This window comes from Mesoplodon densirostris, chromosome 9 (genome assembly GCF_025265405.1).
Source record: "Mesoplodon densirostris isolate mMesDen1 chromosome 9, mMesDen1 primary haplotype, whole genome shotgun sequence".
Classification (NCBI taxonomy): Eukaryota; Metazoa; Chordata; class Mammalia; order Artiodactyla; family Ziphiidae; genus Mesoplodon; species Mesoplodon densirostris.
The window spans coordinates 80676682-80700609 of NC_082669.1; the positions used below are offsets into that span (position 1 = coordinate 80676682).

Sequence of the window (23928 nt, forward strand, 5' to 3'; positions counted from 1 at the left end):
CCAGAACAAATTAAATAGCATAGTGGAGAAATCACATAAATAATGGCTCAGTTTCTTTAGCTTGCAATTTCATCATTTTTGAATGTTTACTTAAGATAACAAGAGCTTAAAGAATTTTTACAAGATTACATATTACTTTCAGATAAAAAAAAAAAGTAGGTAGTGTTGCAATGAAAATGTTGCACCACTAATGCAACTTATCATAAATCAGGATTTGGTATATTTCCTTCCTTCATGGTATATGTGTATGTAAGGAGGACAAGAGAAGGAATTGAAGGAGGAGGGAGCAGAAGATAAGGATATACTAGATATCTAGGTTATATTTTTTAGGAATAAAAATAATTTCGGCTTCCATACCTAATCTTCCCAATTTCTTCTCCCTCTTTACCCCCAAATAGCCAAATGAGCAAAAGAAGGCACACTGTTGTATTTTAAAACCATTTTTGCATCCACTCTTCAGCTTCTTTCTTCGGACTATATCTGAACTGCCACCACTGGAGCCTTACACCTTGATGCTTGTTTAAATGAATGATACCTTTGGGTGAGGTAACATTTCAGTCTATTAGTAGACATCCATTACTTCACTGTGAATGGATGATCTGAGAAGGGGATGCTGAAAACTATGTAAGGGGCCCTAGCATGAGGGCCTTGAGTGGAGTACCACCTGAGAGCATCTTACACATTAAAAGACATGCCACCTAAGTTAAAGTCAAGACAGAAAAGGGAGAACAGGAGGCTCCAATGACACAATCTTTACCCTTCACAGTTTTGCTTTTGGACACCTCTGTTCAAACCCCTAGTGAAGGGGTCAATAGAAACTGAACAGGGTGGAAGGAGTTGAAGTCAGCTAAGACCATAAAGGAAAGTTCCTTATGCCTTGTTAAATGAAAAGGGCCCTGGGAGGGGGCATGAGGGCTCTCCTAGAACCCTGTGCCCTAAAGACAATGGCAGAAGAGCAAAAGTTAAAATGAAAACTGTACTACAACTTGTGACCATCTGTCTCTCTTCCACCTCACCTCTCTGTGCTGTTGACTGTTGCCATGTATCTGTGGCAAAGAAAGAAGACCATGCAGCAGTCAGAGAAATCAGAAGACACCACTTCAACAATTATCCAAAAATAGGACAGACACCTATCTGCCTGCACTTGGACGTGTCAGGTCATTCAGCTTGGCTGCACAGCTGGAGAAGTTGTTTTGCCATTATAGGAAGAGGTAGGGGTGGAGAATGATGAAAGAAAGGAAGAGACATGATTCAGAGAGGGAAAGAGCACGTAACCAAGGGCAAATATTTCTCCCAGACATAAATGGATCAGGAAGAGATAGGAGCTACAGGTCATCTTTGGAGCATTCTTTTCTCTCCCTGCCTCTGAGTAGCCTGTCATCGAGCACCTGCCAGTAACAAAAGGGGAGAGAAGGGCAGGAGGCAGGACCTGCCTCTCTAACTGAATGGCACAACAGTTCCAGCCAAGTGCTGGCTCAGCTAACTGGGACAGTGAAACAAGGAGTCATTTGGAAAGTTGCAGGGATAAACACAGCATTTCCCAGGGAGGCAGGTGGCAAAGATAACATGTTTCTTTTACTGAGGAGGACACCGGTTGGAATCCTTCATGCATTACAACAGTGGGAGAATCCTGATCTCTGGTACAAATAATAACATTTCCATTTGTTAAGCATTTATTACTTGCTGGGCGTTTATTTAATCTGCACAATAACTCTATGATGTGGGTTCTATTATTGTTTTTCAGATGAGAAAACTGATGTCCTTAAGGTGAAGAATTTTCCCAAGATCACATGGGAGTCAAGATCTGAGCCAAGAGAGTCTGACACCAGAGTTCAGGCTCTTAATCACTACAGAGATTATCGGCTATTTCTAGGATGTGCATATGGCTGTTCTAATGTCTAATTCTGCCTTCCGACCAAAATCTTCTTTTTCATTCATTGTTCAGTCATGTCACCTTTCCTGCTATGACAAGCACCTTTTTTCTTTCCTTTCTCCCATAAATGGAGTCAGTTCAAAGTCCTCAGTGGTGGGAGCTCCCTACAACCTGGTATCTGGGCTCCCTGTACCTTCCTCACTCTGCCCCCTTCTAATCCCTGAGCCCTCCCCTAGCCCTATTATCTACTTTCCTGCGCACACCATTTCCTTCCCTGTATGATCTGTGCCCTAGGCCCTAACACTCCAGCTAATGCCAGAAAAATATCTTTCAGGGACTTCCCTGGCAGTCCAGTGGTTAAGACTTCACCTTCCAATGCAGGGGGTACAGGTTCTATCCCTGGTCAGGGAGCTAAGATCTCACATGCCCCAGGGCCAAAAAAACAAGACATAAAACAGAAGCAATATTGTAACAAATTCACATCAAGACTTTAAAAATGGTCCACATCAAAAAAAATCTTTTAAAAAAATTTTTTAAAAAAGAAAACTATCTTTCACATGTTATTATTCCCATGTTTTGTAAATTTCATAAAATTGTACTACCTTTAACAAAGACTTTCTTATTATGTATCAGAAACACAATGATGATCTTTCTTCTCAATACTAGACACCTAGACATGTAAAATCTTAATAATTACAGTAATAATTTCTAGTTAGGCTAAGCATATACCTTTCAAGATAGGGGCCATATTTCATATCTTCATTTGGTTGGAAATTTCTTATCAGTTTGTACAGCTTTTAGTATGTTATCCAATCCTACTGTCAGTTATTTTACCTTGAAAATTCTAGGGAAAACCATATATAATTTTATTTTCCTCCCATAGGATAATTTGCTCACGAGGAATTTTAAAAACAGAAAAACCAGATTGGTGTATACAATCATATTAATGGCTTGGTTGTATATTGTCATACTGCTTTTCAATAGGCTTGTACAATTTACAATTGCAATAGCAGTGTATGTGTCTCCACACATTATCAGCATTCATGTGTATATATGTATATCAGTAAAAGTTACTAAGATATTAGGTGGTATTATAGAACAACATTATAGTATTCCGTTTTGCACACATAAAATTTTAACAAACATTTTTCTACAGTGCTAACTAGTATTGTGATCCCCACACTCATTTTCCCCTAATTTTTCATTTACCTTTAATATAGTAATGTTGTCTGTGCTTTGCAATAACGGTTATGCTGAACACCTATCATAGGGCATGGTGTTTATATTTCCCACTATTGGCAATGGCTAGCAGAGATCCACCCACTCTTCTGCTCTTCCTTCCCTCTTTCTCCTCCTCTCTGCTCTCATCCAGTCCAGTGAACTGAATACTTTATATGGTTTTGAAGGGTGAAGGCTTACAATGTTTTGCTGTGAGACAAAGAAAAACTCAGTGGATCACACAATATGATCTTGATTTCTTTAGAACTCTGTCTTAAATGATCTAACGAAGTTTAATATTCTTTCTGATTGAAACTTTGCAAATAGTGCACCAAAATAAAGAAATCACCAAATGAACATGTCTGCAAAAACAAACATTTTTTACATACATATTTTCTCACAAAGCACTTGTGGTAAACTAGTCAATATCAAAATAGGGAGCCATATGGAAAAGGAGAAGTCATGACACTGGAATATATAGAAAGCATAAGATACAAGCAAGCCTTCCTTCCCAGTTTAGATATGACTGTGTTGAGGCAGTCACAGAAATAGCACACATTATTTAGGGTTAGGTAATATAAACTAAATGAAATCACAGAGTATCTAGCATATTCTATCAATTTCATGGTAGCCTCCGTGTGTGCAGGGGCCATGAAGAGGGCGGAAGGGGTGGGGGAGGGCCATGATCAAAGCATTGGAAATAAAACATCAAAAAAACTTTTTTATCATATAGAAAAAACAAGTGAGTAATCAACTGAATTATTTATGTACATTTTATTTAGACAAGAGGAAGATCTTATGATGATTATAAATTTGAAAATAGACCCCTGAAAAAGAGCCAGAGTTGTTATTATTTATTCTAAAGGTGAGTAAAGGGCCACATAAAAGATGAAAAATATTGTACAAAGAACGATTTTATTAAAACTTTTTTTTCTGAGAGAGAGAAAGACTAAGTGGGGTCATCTTAAGTGATAATTTTATTAGAGTAGGCACACGCAAAAAGAATTGTGATCCTAAATATATTGAACAAGAGGAAATGGCAAAAAAGATCCTAAACTATTTTTCATGTTAGAACTTTTGGAATGATGAGACAGATCAGATGCAGGCAGTCTCTATGCTGCATGATGAACTAGGGATTCATGTAAAGATTTCCATGATTTCATGATTCTTAGAGTTGAAGAAATATTCAGAATTGGAAAGGAAAATCCTCCCAGTCTTAAACTCTTCAATGAAGTTGGCCCAGCATGACACGCTTCTAGTGCAGGGTGGGTTTGGGCTACTTTGAAGCCCTCCCTAAGGCCAGTGCCGCCTCAGCTCTTGCCACAGCCAACACGTTTTGGGTGTGGCTAATGGGAGAATTTAATGCAGCTCAACTCCTTTCATAGCAAACAAACAAACAAACAAAGCAAAAAAAAAACAAAAAACAACCCAACAACAACAAAAACCCATCCTGGCTGCTGTCCAGTTTGTAATTCTTGATTTCACATTCCAAGAAGATTTCAGTTTACAGAAATGGAAAGAACTGCCAGTTCCCTGCAAACAACTTGGCCAACTTAGCCTGTAGGGTTTCCCCTTAAATGGTGCTTCCTTCAATTTCCTTCAAATATTTCTTTAATAGTATGTTACTTCTTTTTCGGAGTTGGGATTCCCTGTAAGTCAACCAGGCTGCCTTACTACTGCTCTTCCTATGATGATGTACAAGCTCTGTTATGCATGTATTTGTGGAGGTTTTTCTCCATTTGTGGTTCTTATATATGAGGATTTTTTGTTTTGCTTTGTTTTTTAGTTTATTTGCTGACATAACTTCTGCCTTTTTTTCATTTTCCCAAGACTGAATGATTATTTAATAAAAAGCACTCCACACTGTATAGAAACCAACACTCTCTCCCATAATTCTGTGTATATGGGACTACAGAAATGTCACTGTCCCTGTCCCACATCTTCAAATTGACATTCTCAGGTCACAATAATAAGTCTTCCTAAAGGGAACCTTCTGGAAAAACAAACTATTTCCTCGGCTCATACTTCCCTCTTTTTGTAGCAGGCACCAGCCATCTATCCAAGAAGTATATATTGGGGAGTAAGGAGGGCATCCATCAGCAAGCCCACAGCTGTTGACAGCCATAAGATCAGAGACAAGCACAAAGGGATAGGTCAACATACTGGCAAAAAATCCTGTGACAGCTAGGGAATAACTCATTTCATTCATGGGGGAAACCCCACCGTTTGGTGCAAGGACATTGATGAGGTAGGCCACTGAGTTACAGAGCCACAAAGAAATGATGTCACCTAGGAGGCGAGGAATAACACCCACAAAAATCCTAGTATGCCCTCTTCCTGATAGATAGTTACTATGGAGTCATGAAGCCCATGGTACTTGGATTCTCTGCCAATGAATTGTACCACAGATCTCAGGGTGCTCACGTGAAAGGGTTGAGTGATGAGAGCAGCAGCAGAAGAAGCCATCATCTCTCCAGTTGTCTCCTTGATAACTCGGTCAGAGATGAAACTTCTTTCTGCACATTTCCAAATCATGACTCCTCAACCTTGTCACACTACTGGTAATGTTGTAAAACTTTACCATGGACCACAGTTCCTAGGACCCCTGAACACAGTCTTGGAGTTAAGCCTGTGAACAACCCACGCTTCCCATGAATGTTTGCAATGTGCTGAGCCTAACAAAAAAGACCAGGAAGCTGACATACTTGCCACCCCAAAATATATTGTCCAACTGTTGGAGGAAGAGGCTCATATCCCACCTTCACATACAAGAGTGGCTGGGACAGGATGGTGAGACGAGAGCCCAGGAGCACCTGACTGGCCACGTCTGCCATGATGGCACCCACTGAGGGACATACAGACTGAGCCACCAAGCAACATAGCCGGTCCGGGATCATGTGCCAGGGCCACGGGGTTCACTGGCCCACCCTCGTGCGCACACACTCACTCCCTGCCCAGCTTCTGCCTAACACCTCCCTAACACCTTCAGAGAATAAGCATTTTCAAGTTTCCCCTAGAATGCTGCTTTTCAAAGTTTAATATGCATACGAATAACCTGGCGATCTTGTTAAAATGCAGATTCTGATTCAATAAATCTGGGATTGGACCTGAGATTCTGGTTTATAACAAGCTCCCAGCTGATGCTGCTGGTGATGCTGCAGGGGCCTTTGGGTAGCAAGGCCCTAGTAATTAGCTTGAGTAAGACATGGAGAGAGGTGAAGATGAAGTAGCTAAAGACAGAGAAAAGAAGAAACTGAAAGAGAGATTATTTGACCCTCTGAAAAGATTCTAGGGCTTACCTGGTGGCGCAGTGGTTAAGAATCTGCCTGCCAATTCAGGGGACACTGGTTCGAGCCCTCGTCCGGGAAGATCCCACATGCCCCAGAGCCACAACTACTGAACCCCCCGGGCCTAGAGCCCGTGCTCCTCAGCAAGAGAAGCCACCGCAATGAGAAGCCCGTGCACGGTAACGAAGACCCAACACAATCAAAAAAGAAAAAAGAAAAAAAAAGATTCTACAGTCTGTCCCATAACTATAATCCCCCATACTAGCTTTAAAACACATTTACATTCCCTCTGAAGTAAGTTGAACTGATTGACAGCAAAGCCAGCAGTGCCGAATTAAACCCATCCTCCAGTATGTACAAAAGCTGATGTTACAGACCAAAATTTTCCCTGGAATTGGTTAAAAAAAAAAAAAAAACCTTCAATATACTCAATATATAATTATACGAAAGTAAAGTTCTCTATAAAGACCACACCACTTAATAAATGGTCAATATGAACTGATATATACTTTTTGAAGAGTGAAATATTTTATAATTAAGCATTGTTGCCTCAAAGGGAGTGGTTGTAGACATAAATTTCCCCCAGGTAAAAGCAACTCCTGGTAAATAGTTTATTTACTAGGGAAAGGGCCAAAAGGAAAGAGAGTTTCCTTTGTTAAATAATAGAGCTCTGACAAAGCCAGATGGGTTAGTTACAAAACAAAGGGCTTTTGTAAAGGACTCCTCCCAAATATTTACACTAACTTAAGAAAAATATGAAAGTTTTACAGTGTATATCTCCTTATAATTTCACGGTAGTATTCAGGGACTACTACCATTTTTATTCTTTATCACTTCAGTAAAATAGAATTTTTTAATTAATTATTTGTTAAAATAAAATATGTGATGTTCTAAATTTAGATTTACTTGTAGGCTGTTCAAACACTCTACTAGTATACCATAAAATGCCATTTATCTCAGATATAGATTATATTACATTATATATTATATTACATTTTGTTGTCCTATTAGGTTTTCTGAGAGTTAGTCACACTTTGAATAAGATTTATGGAGTTTCCATATTTATAAAGGGTGATCAGAATTTTGTTTCACTTGAATAGGAGGAAATGTAGTCATTGTCCACATATCTAAAATTCTAATTCTCTCAACTAGAGGTAATGTAGCAATCTGGCTCACCACTTGACACCAATTTTTCTGAAAAATTGCTATATGCCTAAGCCTCATATTAAACATTTTCAATCTTGGATTAGTTAGGACTGTAATTAGCATTACTTTTATTATTTATATAAATCTACCTAGATAAAAACAAAATGAGCCAAATATTGATATTTTTACCTCTCTTTTCACACTTTCTGAACATATTATTCCTTGATTATATCAGTGTTTGGATTAAGACTTCCTCTCTCTAATAAATGTTGGAACAATTATTTTGGTAGGGCTATTATCCAGTTATTAAAATAGTCAAGGTAGGTAGATCCCCCAATTTCACAGCAGTTAGTTTGATTTCTTATATGGTATCATGATGAAACGAGGAACTGAACCTGGAATTTTAGCACAAATAAGAAAGAACTCAATGTGATTTATGTTTGCTTACATTTAGCATTTTCTCAATATTTAGATTTACTTGTATGCTGACAAATCAGATTGTATAATGATTTTGTTTTTAATGTAATTTATGGGGAAAAAACTCAAGGAAAAATTTACATATAAAAGAAAAAGGAAGTCTGTAAATTTTGAATACCTAGAGACAAAATTTCACGCATTTTCAAAGAAAAATCACAAGTTTCATCATATTGAGTTCTAAATCTGGAACAATAATAATGACGATGACAATAAGATGGCCTAATTTTTGAAAGTAAGGTAGACTGTCAGCTGCTCTGAAAATCATATTCTGCTTAAAGCCAAGAGAATGTATTTTGTAACCTGCTGGGCCCCTTGATCTGAGGCCCTCTGTCAAGCATCGTATTTGAGAATCCTCATATAGAAAATTTGCATTTAATGTAAGATTAAAAGATTTAGTTATTGTTGTTACCAACTGTTTAATAGAAAGATTTTTAAAACATATGTAAAGCTTTCTGAGAATGAAATAAAAGATAGCAAAGGGTATATCGCAGAAATTAGATTAAAACTTGAAAAATTGAAAGCCAGTCGCTAACGACCACACACAGGTGACGTAGATTTGGGCTTCTCACATCTTGCTGCATTCACACCCTCACCTTGGCCTCATCTTGGTGGGATTTACTTGTCAGTCCCTTGACTTTGGGCTGAGTCATATGACTTGCCTTGGCCAAGAGAACAGGACAGATGTGTCAGTATGTCATTTCCAAGTGTAGGCTTCTAGAAGTCTTGCATATTTTATCTTGTCTCTTGTGCCTCTGCTACTCCTTGGAGCATGAGAAGAACCTGCCCTAACTAGCTTGCTGGTCCAAGGAGGGTGAGAGACACATGGAGCAGAGCCAGCACAGGCCTGCCGTGGGAAGCAGAGCTGCCCCAGCCACCCCAGCCTAGACCAGCTGAGCCCCAGCTAAGCCAACCCATAAATCTGTGAAAATAAATGGTTGTTCTTTAGAACCACTGAGCTTTGTAGTACTTTATTTGTGCTGAATTATTGTAGCAATAATTGATACACCCTAAAATTCAATTTTAAAATATGTGTTAGATACATGATGACAAAGAAAGAACCAGTTCACTGCATCTTTTGCTTTTAATTAGCTGTTGTGAATTCAGACATAGTCATCTGTACTGATTTAGCACTTACAACTATATTTTTACCAATTTTAGTTAGGACACAGACAAGAATTGTACTTTTCTACACAAGATTTCCTACTCAAAACTTTTCCCAAGAATTAAACTTATTTCAATAATACTGAATAACCAGTCAGATTGATTTGGTCTTGAATAACAAAGATTTGACAGGAAAATTATATAGTAAACTGATACAGTAAAAGCTAAAGGCTAAAGATATTATTCCACCATCAATATTTTGAGCTAATTAGAAGGATAGAAGCCTTAATATAAGGCTATCAATGAAATATAAATGTTGGCAGAAGTTCTAAAAGTTATATATTTGGAATTTGAATTTGAGGGTTTGTTATAATTCAGAAAGACCAGATAGATCTTATATGTCACCAGCAAAATCTTACCAGGATTATGTTTTCTTCCAGTTTATTGAGATATAATTGATATACAGCACTACATAAGTTTAAGGTATATAGCATGATGATACATACATCATGAAATGATTATCCCAATAAATTCGGTGAACATTCATCATTTACTATATATATAAAATTAAAGAAATAGGAAAAAAAGGTTTTTCCTTGTGATGAGAACTCAAGATTTACTCTTTTAACAATTTTCATATATAACATACAGCAGCGTTAATTATGTGTATCATTCACACATTACATCTCTATTACTCTTATAACTGGAAGTTTTTACCTTTTGACTAGCTTCATCTAATTCCCCCTCCAAGGGAAAGAGGAAAACTAGTGAATGATGACACTTTTGAAATGTTTACTGATGTTCTTTTCTGGATGCCCATGGAGCCTTCCCCTACCTCACCTCCCACCATACCTAGGGAAGGATTATTACAACGAAAAAGCAGAGATAAAGCTTCTCTTGATTCCAAAAGCCTTGGTCCTGGGGGAATTCAGGGCATTAAAGAAATTGAGTGATATATGATGAGCAAGGCTTCCTGTTCAAGGGAGACGAAATTAGGAAAATAAGCAAAGTAATTTTTGACACACGTGCATCCCTAGCATGAACCCAGATAAAAGAGGATCTGAGAGCAGAGGTACTTGTGCCTCTTGCTTCTGAGTAGGGCCTGTAGAGATAGCAACCCTCTAGAGTTCCTCTGCACGGTGGTAGGGCATTAATTCTGTTCTCTACACCACATTTACCATAGGAGGCTCCGTGATGCTGCATCAGGCCTGCCCACCCAGATTCATCAGACTTGCACAGAGCCCCAAGAAAAGGACAGAAGTAGCAAAAGGTGTCTCTAGCCCTAAGGGTCATATTGAATCAGCATGAGGACATTATAGCAGCATCCTGAACGGACAAATGACAGACAGGATATGTACCTATCAGCAGATCCAAGATGTACAACTAAGGAAGAGACTCTCCTCCACAGACCCACCCTGAGACTCCTTGGCAATAAGCCCCTGGAACTTAGATGCAATACAACCTTAACAAAATGGAAGAAACTAGGACTTGACTGAGGTGAAGTTTCTGCCACCTGAAGGAATGGGGTTTGTAAAAGAAATTAAGTCCAGTTATTAATAAAAGAGAAAGTTATACCTCACAGGAGACCAGAATAATATCTATGTTTTCCACTTTAAAAATCTGAAGTGAACCAGGCAAAACAAAATTATTTGATCAGGCTTATGGTTAGTGTTCATTACACTATTTGGTATATCTTAGATGGCTGAACTATTTTACAATAAAAATACTATAAAAGAAAATACATTTATTCCAATCCTGAATCTGTGGACTGAAATTTATCTCCTTAACCCTAGCATCTGTTTTGATTTAGGCAGTATTCTCAGTGGTTTAAATGCATCACCTCATTGAATGTTCACAGCACCCCTCTTGGGTAGACGTCAATTATATTTTTCATTTTACAAATAAAGAAAGTAAAGCTAATTTAAAGAAACAGTATAAAAAGAATACTTTTTCAGCCATCTTGATCAGATTTTTAAGATGTAGAAATAGTTGTCCTTTTTTTTTTTTAAAGAAAATAAATAGAAAAAAAATCATTTAAGAGAGTCAAAATGGAAAGACCAATGAATTCCTCAAACTGAGGAAGATTCCAGTGAGGCCTTCAAACCAGAACAGGGATAGGAAGGGACTGGGTGATGAGGCAAAGTCTTCTTCTAGAAAGCCATTTCTTTCCATGTATAAAATGGAAGGTATGCAAGAAGGTATGGCAGGTATGGGAAGAAGGCCTGAATGGGATCTGGGGTATGGGGGTGAATAGGGGAAGGTATGAGAGGTGGTGATGGTGAAAACAGGGTAAATACTCAGCTGAAACACAGATTGTAAAAATATTGCCATTTATGTACTTGCGTATAAATAGTCACTGCTCTAAAATGTACTCCCTCCCCTCTTGTCCTTCTCCCAAGGGCCCCCAACTCCCAATAAGCCAGCAGCTAGCCAGCAGGACACTAAGGCACAGCTCCAGAGCTGTGACTCAAGACTAGAATGACTGCTTGGTGGCTCTGCCATACTATTTATAAAATTGTTTTTATATCACACCTAGTGATAATTCTTATTATAATCCAAGCTACACACACTTTTTTGAACTCATCAACAAAGGCACATTTGGGCAGTATCAAGCTTCTGAGTGTTGAGAAAGCTTGGAAAGATGACTGCTTTTTTAAACCTTCATATATGGTCAAACCTTAGACTCCTAATCTTGGAGTGGGAATGAAATGAAGCCAGCTGAGAGTATGAAGAGGACCTAGAGTGGAAGGGATGGGAAGAGGAAGCTGTGCTCAGGGGTTAGGGGGCCTAGAGAAAGAGATAAGAGAACACAAAAGGCAACAAACTTCACAGTATTGCCACAGCCGTCCTCATTACACTACTTAAGAATCCCACGCCTAGTAAGTTGTTAACAGGTGCTATAGTTATTTATGAATTTTAAAATGTTTCATTGCCCCACAAAACTCCTTAAGAACACATCATTTTCATGTATTTAAACTTCAGGTTCCTTATTTCGAAGATGGCTGGTTTGATGATCTGTGTCCTTTCAGCTCTCTATATAGTAACATATAATGCATGAGCTGACCTTTAAGGCTGCTTCCTAAAAAAAAAAAAAAAAAAAAGTAGAGGGCAAATGAGTTGCCATTTACCCATTTTTTTTTTTTTTTTTTTTAGTAAATGATTTGGAGAAGTTATTAACTTGCCTCTAAGCCTAAAGTTATCTCTGTGGGTATCAAAGAAAAAATATATATCTTTTTACATCATCTATTCATTTCAAATCTCTGCTAACAGTGTTCTACTTCATCTTTTCTTTGTATCTCGTAAAGTTGGATGGAGCCAATTATCCCAATCAGCTATTATAACCAGAATATGATCTGTTTCTCTTTGGTGTCAGCTTCTTGTTGGGGCAGGTTAATGAAGAGTTTGTGGTTTTTCTTCTCATTAGGAATTCATTTTGGCATTGACAATGCTTCACTGATCATTATGATTCCATGTGCTGTGCTGACTTTGGGGTGGACTTCCCCAGGGAGGCTGCTTTCCCTCCTTTGAGTGCTAGTTAAGCATTCACTCACGGGCCTCCCCACAAAGTCCATTCCTTGCTGGAATGCAGGACATGCTCTCTCCCTGTTCCTGTTGACTTTTTTCACAGTCAAGATTACTCATTGTAGCTGAAGACTGAATAACAAAAGATGGGAAACAGCTTCCACATTTTTCCATAGAACAAAACTCAACTGCTTTGCAGCCAACATTTTTATGAAGGAGGAGTTAGAGGAATAGCAATCTTTTCGCAATCATTAGAGGTAGACTAGGCACTACACAACACACTGACCCTGACACCTCCTTTTTCTAGAATATCATGTTTGTTAACATGTAATCTGTTCAAAGCATTTAGAAATGCAATTTGGCAGAAGTAAAATTAAGAAGACCCAACTTTGGGAAGATCTTTAATATTCTAATGATGACTAGTCAGCACAATTAAAGTCATGCCAACATTTGTGACATTTTCTCTGCCATCTAGTTGAAATTGATCTTTTCTCCAAAAACTGTATGGCCTTTCTGCTATCAACAACAACAAAAACCTGTGCTTTGTCATTCTCTTTTATGTTTATGTCTTCTCTCCACCTTGATAATCAACTCTAGGAGTTCCATCCTCTGTTTCCCTTTCTCCTTCTCCTTTTGTGTCCATCCCCATTTTCCCTCTTCTAGACTGCCAGTATTTTTAATGTATCCTGTGCCCTTTCAGGTAAAGTCCCAGCTTTTTCATTTCAAATCATAATTTGACTTTTGATCGCATGTGGAATGTAATGCAAAATGTCCTTTCCGTTTTTGGATAGTGAATTTCCTTATTATTTCCCCAAAGTAAAATGACTGATTATTGCTCAATTCATCTTGTGCCACTTTATAATAAGGTAAAGAAAACCCCGATTTAGGAACAGATAAAATATTTTCATTGCTAACAACTTTTTTTAAAATTCTAACCAATTACTAGAAAAACTAAGCCTCCTCTAACTCACAGCCAAGCACTTAAAAAAAAAAAAAGAATCTTCTCTGGTAAACTTGAAACTCCAATTAAATATTTGTACAATTGTAAATATTTTATGTATTTTGTAAATATGGCATCACCTGTTTCCTTTGTTCCGGGGGAAAACAGTAATAAATTAATAGAAGAGTTAAACATTTTTATTTCTTATTTCAAAGCATTTGAGAGACATTTCAGAAGCGGTTGGTAAATGTTAAATTCTGCATGCCTGTTTCTCCAAGTTTCCATCCACACAGACTAGATGTAAACCAGTGTCACCAAAAGCACATCACACACGCACCCACACAGATTCCTTCTTTGTGTTTAGATGTGAAATGCACCTAAAGGTTCCGGGTCATTTTTCATCCCTTCCTCTGTGAAACAGGGAGATAGTTGTGTCTTAACCAGCGAAGGAACGTGGGCGATGAGAAGAAAAGGCTTAGAACAGGGCAGAATTCTTTCTGAAGTTCGGTTGCCCATACTGGGCATCTCTGCAGGCACTCGACTTCCTCCACTCCCCACCCCTGCTAGGATGATGCACTGCGAAAACATTAGCTCCCCCGCCCGGACGCCTCTCAGTGGCTTAGAGTTGGAAAATGTTGCCCCAGGTTTAAAATATCTGCCCAAGCAGCCCAGCCGGTGAAAATGCTTTCTCACTGCTCTTTATTCCCTGCGAGCGCTCCCCGCCCTCTGCTGCCAAAACCTTGGGGATGTGCCTAGACCCGGCGCAGCACACATCCCGGCCAACCGCGAGCAGAACAAACCCTTGGCAGAGAGCCAGGAGGCTCCCTCCTAGCCACCGCCCACCCCCCACCCCCCATACAATACAAGATCTTCCTTCCTCAGTTCCCTTAAATCACAGCCCAGGGAAATCTCAGAGCCTTCATCCAGCCACGGGCCAGAATGTCGGGGGGCAAATACGTAGACTCAGAGGTAGGCTCGGGTGGGTGTGCTCCGGGATCGCGGCGCGCAAGAAGTGCTTCTTCTGCTATCCCCCACTCCAAATATTCCGACTGCTTTGCTTGCCTCAGCCCTCTCTCGACGTCGGAGCACTCCTCTCCCTGGCATTGCTGAGGAATGGGTCTGGGCGGGGAGGTGAAGAGGAGGCAGGAATGTTTTATGTTTTCCTGTTAGGAAGGGGGCCAAGGGAGCCCCTAAGCTAGAGGATCGCGGAAAAGGGGGTCGTCGGGGTCCTCAAGTTGGGTCTGCCAGACCGAGGGTGCGTTTCTGAATGGCTCAGGGGCACTGCCTTATTGCGGGACCCCCACGGTCCGGCCCCAGTCTGCTGGGAGGCAGAGAGCCAGAGCAGAGGGTGGGAGCTCATTCACTCGCAGTCTTGGGGACAGTCCCCCCCGACTCTCCGCCAGGCGCCTGAACCGGCTGGCCGGGGCGACAGCGCGCGTCTTGTTTGCACTTTCCAAAGCTCTTGGGCCACCTCAAGAACTCTTCCTGCATCTCGGCGCCTGGCAGGGGTGTTTGGAGAGGAGCGGCCCTCCCCTCCCCCTAACTACCACTCCCCACCCCCGGCCCTTCCAACCACCTCCCGGCGCTCGGTCTCCACCTGGGTGTGGAGACCTCGTTTTCCCAAACTCAGCCGCCGTTCAGCGACCGGCCGGCAGCCTGGGAGTGACCTGAGGGTGGGTCGGGGTGTTGTGCAGATTAGATACCGTTCTAGAGAGTTTAGGAGGGTCTAACACTTGGCTCGATCCAAAGATGGGGGATGCGGGATTGTGAGCACCAGGGGAGTGGTGGGAGCTGCGCAGGAACAGAGACTCCAAAGGGAGGGTGGGGGACGCGGACAGGTGCGAAGGATACTCGTCTAGGAAGGAAAGAAAACGGGGACACTCCATGGGTCGGGGGGGTTCCAGCTGGGTCTTAAGGATGAAGCTAGAAGGGATTGTGGAGGGAAGGGAAATGGAGGCCAGGGACGGGAACAGGTGAAGAGCTCGGGTAGAGGGTGGCGTGGCGGAGAGAGGGGCTGGAGAAAAGTCGGAAGTCTGGTCCTCTCCCCTGCGGGGGTCTCCGCGGGGTGCCGCGGGCAGGGCTTGCGCAGGCTGAAGCCGGGGCGGATCTTACGGCGGGGTCTGCCCTGACCCCTGGCGGTGGCGGGCGGGGGAGGCAAGAGCTCCCTGCCTGGTACCGAGGGGTGTGGTGTCCTCTCCTCGATCCTCTTAAAAAGCTTGCGGCTCCAGGGAGTTTACTGTGCGCGGAGCCACCGCTTCCGAAGCGGTTAGTTCGATTTTGAGCCTCGAGGTTTGCCGCGCTACTAGGCTGACTTTTCTGATCGCCGGTTTTTCTTTTTGAAATTTTCTTCCCACCGCCGGTGCCACCCTCCCCCTCCTGGCCGTCCGCCCTCCGCAGGGACATCTCTACACTGTTCCCATCCGGGAACAGGGCAACATCTACAAGCCCAACAACAAGGCCATGGCAGAAGAGATGAACGAGAAGCAAGTGTACGACGCGCACACCAAGGAGATCGACCTGGTCAACCGCGACCCCAAGCATCTCAACGACGACGTGGTCAAGGTAAGGTGAGGTGGCCAGCAAGGAAGGGATCTGCCCCGAGAAGACGCTGAGAGGGCCGGGACAGCTCTCCTCTGGCCAGCAGCCTGTGTATCTTTCCCTGTCTTTGCCACACACTCACCATTTTCTGGGCTTGATGTAAGGGAACTCCCGCGGTCGTCAGAAATGTCACATCTCCCTCCCCACTCCTGCCGGTTAGTTCATCTGGAACTTAGCTAACTTGAGTTTTGTAGGAGTTCATTTAACTGCACCCTTCTCCTGGCAAATGAACCTCTGGATCTCAGCAAGAAACAGCCCCGCACTCCTTGAGAGGGTGAGATGTTTGCGCTGCAGGTCACCCCTTTTCCGTTTTCAGGTTGAAAGTCTAAGTGAAGGGTGGCGCACCACTGTATATAGAATTAAGCAGTGAGACCGTTTGGTAAGGTCTTGTGCCAAAGGTGACAACCGGAATACTAAGTGAGCAGGTTCCCTCAGCTAAAATTAAGATAACCTGAAGTGATTTTCTTAAAAATAACAAAGTAGGTAGAAATGCTTCTGACTAAAGATGAAATATATATATGTGTGTGTGTATATATATGTATATATACACACACACATATATATACAGAATAGAATCAAATATTTAATATTTATATGAAGGGTATTTAACTGGAGAAACATGGCGCTTGTTGTACACAGCTATGCATATTTACACAACCAAAATAATATGTGCCTTTTGATTTCTCCTATAGACCTCTAGTTAGGTGTGGAAAGTTGCTTCTTTAGTGACTGCTTGGGTAAGCCTTCCCTGAGCTAATGGGATGTTCAGGTTGGAGTTCCTTTTCATACTTTAAGGATGTGCTTGGTAAGATTAAAAATAGGTTAACTGAATGGGTATTGGCTAAACTTAGATCTGACTGGGTGGTCACTTTTTGATTATGATTATGTTACTCAACTTTGACCCTCTGAACAAATCTCATCAGAGGAATTTGTTGCTTAAACCCATCTTGATTGGGAAATCATAGGCCTGAGCCATCCTTGGCAGAGGGTTTTCTTTCAGGAAGGGGGATGACCAAGGAAATTCCTGGCCTGGAAGATTAAAGTGTGAAGACCCCCAGAGCAGCCAATGGGGTGGATGAGCAGTTTCCACCCACCCAGCCTCCTATCCAGAATGGGAGGGGCCATAGTTCAGAGACTGTTCACATTTATAAATAATATATTTCAAAAAGGGGAACAATTTAATCTGCAACTAGAAGGAAAATGTAACTGTCAAAATTGACTCTCTTGGCTTGCTGGCGGAGGAAAAAGGAAAATTGGAGCCTTAGCAGGCTTTTCTACTAGCCAGATTATGGAATATTTAAAAGCAGCAGCAATAACAAAAATAGCTTATAAACTGGAAATTAGAATTGCTAAAAACTATTTACTAAAAACATTGCCTTAAAGGAGGAAAGGGCATTTTTGCTTGTTTCCCTTCTCATGTAGCTTTGGACAAGAAGGAAAAGTGCCAGGAAAAGATGCAGATTTCAGAAGGGCCTAGCTTCATTAGAGCCTCCCTGTTGTTCCACTGCAGTGTTGAGTGGGATTCCTGAAGCAAGTGAACCTCCCAGGATGAGTCAGAGAAGCCAGCAGTGTAGATGTGGGTCTCCACACATAGCATGACTAAGTTGAGAAAGAAAGGCCCCACTGGGAAAAGAGAATTCAACACAAATGGAAAAAAGGCATAAAAGACTTAGTGGAAATAGTTCACAAAATAGCATTTCAAAGAGCAAGTGTGGAGATCCTCATATTAAAGAAATTAAAAGGAAGAGTTAGAAAAAGCTTCTGCTGGCCTAGAGAAAGCAAACCCCACCCACTTGCTCAAAGAACTGTGAGCAAAACAAGACAATCAGACAGAAAAAATCTACCTCGAGAAGAATTTGGTAGGCCCGCTTACTCAGATGTCTTGCTTAAAGAGACCTTCAGAGAATGCCCTGCAAAGAGAGATGCAAAGAGTATATCTGCCAGTAGGGCCAGGAAAGGGGGCCTACACCCAGTGGAGACTCCTATTTTATAATTTTTTTTCTTTGAATCCAAGCACAAATCTAATGATAGAAACAGTGATGATCCTCTCCATGTTACCGAGACAGTAAATAATAAATTTCTCTAAATTTTACTTTTGATTACATAGACTTCTTAAAATAATAAAGACACCCAAAGCTTCACTCTTAATGCATGGTAGCTTAAAACTTCACATGATAATAAAGAAACGGTGGCCAACTGAATCTACTGTTAGAGTTACCAAATCAGGTAAGAAAAGGTCTGTTCTAAAAGCAAGCAGCTCTGTAAAAGCTGCCAATTCTGTCCGATTCTATAGTCACTAGCCACTTTTGGCTATTTCAATTTAAATTCCAAGTAATTAACATTAAATACAATTTAAAATACAGTCTTCGGTCACACTAGCTACATTTTGAGTTCTCAACACTTAAGGCTAGTAGCTACCATATTGGACAGCACAGATTTAGAACACTTCCACCTTCATGGAAATTACTATTGGACAGCATTGGACTAGAGTGCTCATTCTCTATATATTAAAAATGTCCCCATACCAAGTTCAGAAACTTATAAATGGAGAAGAAATGAAACACTGATGTACAGTGTGAGGAGCAGCATAGTGTATCTGCACAGTATCCTTTTAGTCCCATAAAACAGCTATTTAGGGTAGGGAAGAAAACTCAGAAGATGGATGTGCTGTGAATTTATACTTCAAGAAGGTAGAGTATTATCACCTATTCCACTAGTGATAGTGACATAAATTAGACTGAACAATTTAGTTCCAATAAAGTTGGTTTCTTATTTCACTAAAGGTTTGCTACACCATATTATGAGATGTCTGTATAGACATTTATTGAAAAAAAGAGTAAGTTATGAACGCTTTTTAAAATTTCTTCTAATTAAAATGGTCATACCTTCAGACTGTCCATTCTCCCTCTGAGATTTCTATGTTTTCTTATGCTCACATTTCATTCATATGTTTATTATGTACTATTTTGATTTTCTAATAAAGAAAATGGCTTCAAATTTATGATTCTGATATCACATTAGCCATCAATCAATTTGTTAAACTCATCATACGCTAGACTAGACACTGTGCTACATACTACAAAGTGTAATTCCTAAAATAAGTCCTAGAAATCACAAAGATTAGAGTTAGTGAAGACAAGATGCATACAGATTAAAAATACACACACACACATACATACATACACACACACACACAATATCACAACAGTAAGTCACTTCCAAATGCTATCTAATTGGTCCTTTTTTTATTTGCCAAGAAACATATAACTAGATTTTTAAGTTTCATTAATCCATGTTACTTATTCTCTCTCACATATGGGTTTGATTTTTCACTTTCTTTTTCAACTGGCATGCTTTTTTATGCAGTCTCTATTGTAAGGTTTCTCATTATAATTTTGGAAATATACCAAATATATACTATAATAAATCAAAAGTAAGTAGTATTGAATATTGCATAATAAAAAGTTTATTTAAAAGTGAATCATTAATTATCTTGATCTTGGTAATCATTTACAATATGGATGTATATCAAGTCATCATGTTGTACACTTTAAATATTATATTTGTAATTATTCCTCAATAAAGTTTTTTTGAAAGTGAATGGTACTGATATTAAGTGTTAGGGAGACCCTACTTGGATAGGGCATTAGGGTGAGAGAAGGATGCATTATAGATAGTTTAATGGAGAAGGGCATGAAGGAGGTGCAATGTGAGTTGGGTCATAATCGACAGATGGAATGCAAATAGCTGAGAAAAGTACAGAAGGACATTCTAAATGACAAGACATGGAGATGGGAATGTCACACACAGGTCATAAGTCTGGAAGGTTTAGCAGCCCATTTTGACTGAAATTAGAGTTCATGTGGCATAGTGGTAGGTCATAGAGATGAAACGACTGATCGTGGCCAGATGATAGAATCCTGAATCCAGTACTCCTGATAAGTTTGAACTTCATGTCAGCAGTGGGAAGCCAAGAAGATTTCAAGCTTGGAATGACATGATGAAGGTGGGCTCTTTGGAAGATGACTGGTTAAGGTACAGGATGTAATAAAAGGTAGCCAGTCTGAATGAGGAGCAAACAGTTATGATGTAATTGCATCATGGTCTGGACTTGAAATGAGAAGAACAGTATGCAGTGGCACTGGGAATAAAACCATATAGGCACAAAATGACAGAATTTTAGAATTGGAAGAGAATGTAATGGTTACCGGGTTAACCTCCAATTCCTTTTTTTAACATTAAGAGAAACTTAAGAGTTAAAAAAGTTTAAATTTCTATCCACGTTTTCACATGGTTAGTGTCCAAAACAGATATTTTGAAATATATCATAAGGCATGAATAGAAAAGATTATGTGATTTTCACGGATTATTGTCATGAGAGGAGAAATGAGCTGAGATGATTCTGAGCCTAGCTCTGAGACAAATCAGTACATCTGAGAGGAGGTCTTTGTTGAAAATAAAAATATGCATTTGTAACCTTCTTTTCTAAAATTTGAATATAATGATTCTTAAATATACACAGATACAAAATTTTCTTTAGCAGTCAAGAAAAGGGAGGCGCATGGTAATCAGTTTGGGTTTCAAAATAACAGCCTAATGCCGCCATGATCCCTTTCAACTATAAAGCATTCTAGAGCAATTAGTAATTAATATCAATATAACAGAGATTTTAAATTTCATGTTTGCTTGATATAATCAAAGCATAAGATTTAAAAGGTCAGACTGCCCCAAAGCACTCAGCACCATGTTAATAGTCTCTTCTATTGGAATTGGTATTGGTTTGGCTTATTTGTTTGTTTAGGAGATAGCCTCACAAGATGGTGACTGATACTCTGCCACACATGAGATTATGCATGGAGTTCAGAATCCCCAGCTTGTAAAAGAGCACTATGGTCATGTGTGGTGGGAAATTATTCTCACATCACTGAGCAAATAACAATATCAAAATGGGGGACATTATTCATTCATAACCATCTGAAACACTTTCAAATTCAGTCAACAGTGACATACATTTTAAATGCTTATTAAAATAAAGTATTTTTTCTTTCTCCACCTCCAAATTGTGGTCAAAAAAAATTGAAGAATTAGCTCAACTTTGGTTCTAAATGAATAAAATTTCATATTATTTATTAAAATTTAAGATAAGATACACCAAATATTCTTGAATTATGAAAAAGTTCATGATGTGGGTTATTCTTCCAATCGACAGCAGTGCTGGCTACCTTTTAAAGGGGTTTGAAGTAAGAACAGCTGCAAACTATTGCATCTGGAAAGTCCAATAATTTCAAAAACCACCTGCTTATGCATCCTGCCCACTCAAGTTCATAAAATAACAGACACTTTCATATTCTAAATTAAACTGCTTTTTAGTTTGCCCTACTTTTAACCGTAAGTTATTGTTCTCTATGATGAAATATCCAGAGTGAGCTGATCCCTAGAAGAATAGGGCTGTGTGCACTGGGCTATGGGCTCCTGGGCCCTTTCATGATCCTCCTGGCCAGATTTGCAGTGGGAAAAGGGTAGGGCTGCTATTTTCATACAAAGATGGTTTAGGCCAAGAAACACACACTCTTCTTCCACTCGCTGGACCCTATATATATTATCTAAGTTACTATACACTAAAGCCCTGGAGAAAAAGATTTGCATGCTATACTTCTGTTAAAAGAAGTTTTCTAAAAAGGTAGCCCTTAGCCCCTAGAAATATGCTTAACCACAGGTGCTCAGAGGCACCTGGACAGAGTAGAAAGAGTACTGTGCCAAGAAAAGAAATTTTTGTGACTTTTGTTAACTTTCTTTTTTAAAACTTGAATGTTAACGATTCTTAAATATATAGACACAAAATTCTGATTCTTTAAAAATCAAGAAAAGGCATGCACATAGTAATCAGATCAGTTTTGGTTTCAACCTAAGGGCCAAACTAGAAAGTGTCTAGTCCCATTAGTGTGGGACACCAAAGAAGGAGGGGGAAGGATTTCAGGGCAACAGATTTCTCTTTCTCAGCAGTCCCTGAGAGTGGAGCACATAAACAAAGAGCAAACTTGTTTAACTAATCAAAGCTAATAAACACCAGCCTTAAAAATATTTTGAGCAAGCTATTTTACATTTCTATGCTTCAATTTCTCTAACTATAAAGAAAAGAATGAGTCATTCTCATATAATAGCATTCCCCTCCCAAACCCATTCACCTTTCAATAAATGATTACTATATATCTATTATATGCCGTGCACTACAATATGGAACAAAGATAGATATGAGCACTGCCCACAAAGAGTTTATGACTATCTTCCTTGTCTCTCTTCATTGCAGTTTCCTTTGAAAACTTTTGCTGAAATTCCTTTACCAAATTCTACTGTATGGTAAAATCTTAAAATCTTTAGGGCATAGTTTAAAACATGCCTCATCTATAATGCCTCGAATTGTTCCTGAGCCAGTAAGTAAGGCTAGGGGAAAATAAGGAACATATATTTAAAATATACATATAAAATATGTAATATATATATATATATATATATATATATATATATTTTAGAGTCCAATGTACCACTTTTATTTAGGAAAACACCAAAGGAACATATACTTTTTAAACAATTTGCCCCTGTTTGGGTCCTATAAAAATTATAATTAACTTATAGAAAAGATTTTAGTTCTCTAATATTCTCCCTTCCCATATTGTTGCTTGACTTTTAATCTTCCTATTGAAAATTTAAAATTTTCAACCTTTTTAAAACCTCATATCCTCTTTACAAACCCAAGAGGGCTCTCATATTCACCTGGGCATCAGAATCATCACAGGAATTTTTTAAAATACAGATGCCTGGGCCCACTACATAGTTACTAAACTAGAGTATCTAGGGATGGGGCTTAATCTAGGGCCTCTAAGCTCCCTAGATTGTGAAGTCAGGCTTAGAAATTATTGTACCCAAGGCTGGCTTAAAGATATACACTTGAATGGTTCTACCCTAAGAGAACAGTTCAGTCACACTATGTAATTCTAGATGCTCTTCCTGCCAGAAGAACACTTGAAGGTTAGGCCAGTTTAAACTCTGCCAAGGAGTTCTGAAACACCATAGAGGGTTCCCAAATCAGCCTTGCTCAGTGGTCCTCCATCCCTTGAGGCCACTTGGGCTTACAGCCAACTGCAAGCTTAGAGCCTCAGAGTGACCTAGGGGCGGGGTGGCCATATGTTCTAGGGTGTCCCATGCAGACAAGTTAATAATGGTCAATAGCTATCCTGAATAACTATTAATTATTTTAATTATTAATTATAATTAATTACTAATAATGCCCCTTTCATTCTCAGAATTGTCCCAGTTTGGAAGAAAAATTATATGGTCATGAATGAATTGGCAATGACCTGTCACTGATTCCTGTACCTGAAATACATTGGAAGTCCCTACTTGCACTATTTTTTTAGCAAAATGGGCAAAATTTCCATTTAAGAATGTCATGCTTTTCTTTCCTCTGCAGTCTCCAGTGTCACCTCTCTCCTATCCTTCATTGGCCACCAAGCTGTACTATAACTTGGAGGAGTTGCTCTTAAGGGCCAATCTACTCTACCCTCAGACCTTAGTTTCTTTCCCTGCAACACAGGGTTAATGAAACTGACATCCTTCCATCACATATTTTTTCAACTACTCAATCAAAGATTAAAATGTTTAAAATAGTTTTAATTTTTTTCAGTTACTCCAGGAAACATAAAATGGCATGCTTTCACATGAGCCATTGTTTAGAGTGGGGAAGTGCTTTTAATTTTGTCTTAAAGGAA

The 23928-nt window shown here is 39.6% G+C and overlaps 1 protein-coding gene and 1 pseudogene across 2 annotated transcripts in view; one reads left to right on the forward strand and one right to left on the reverse strand.

Moving 5' to 3' along the window:
- Window positions 1-5033: 5033 nt before the first annotated feature.
- Window positions 5034-5925, reverse strand: LOC132496332 (mitochondrial carrier homolog 2-like; annotated as a pseudogene).
- An 8501-nt stretch (window positions 5926-14426) lies between these two features.
- The window catches only part of CAV1 (caveolin 1), a 33612-nt gene continuing 24110 nt past the window's right edge, over window positions 14427-23928 (forward strand). The window contains exons 1-2 of one of the 2 annotated variants that reach the window (XM_060107651.1): window positions 14427-14533; window positions 15962-16126. In XM_060107651.1, coding sequence (XP_059963634.1) covers window positions 14504-14533; window positions 15962-16126 — 195 coding nt within the window. In that variant the 5' untranslated portion in view covers window positions 14427-14503. Of the gene's footprint in view, window positions 14534-15156; window positions 15238-15961; window positions 16127-23928 lie in introns of those variants that run through there. The other variant, XM_060107652.1, reaches the window with a different exon arrangement.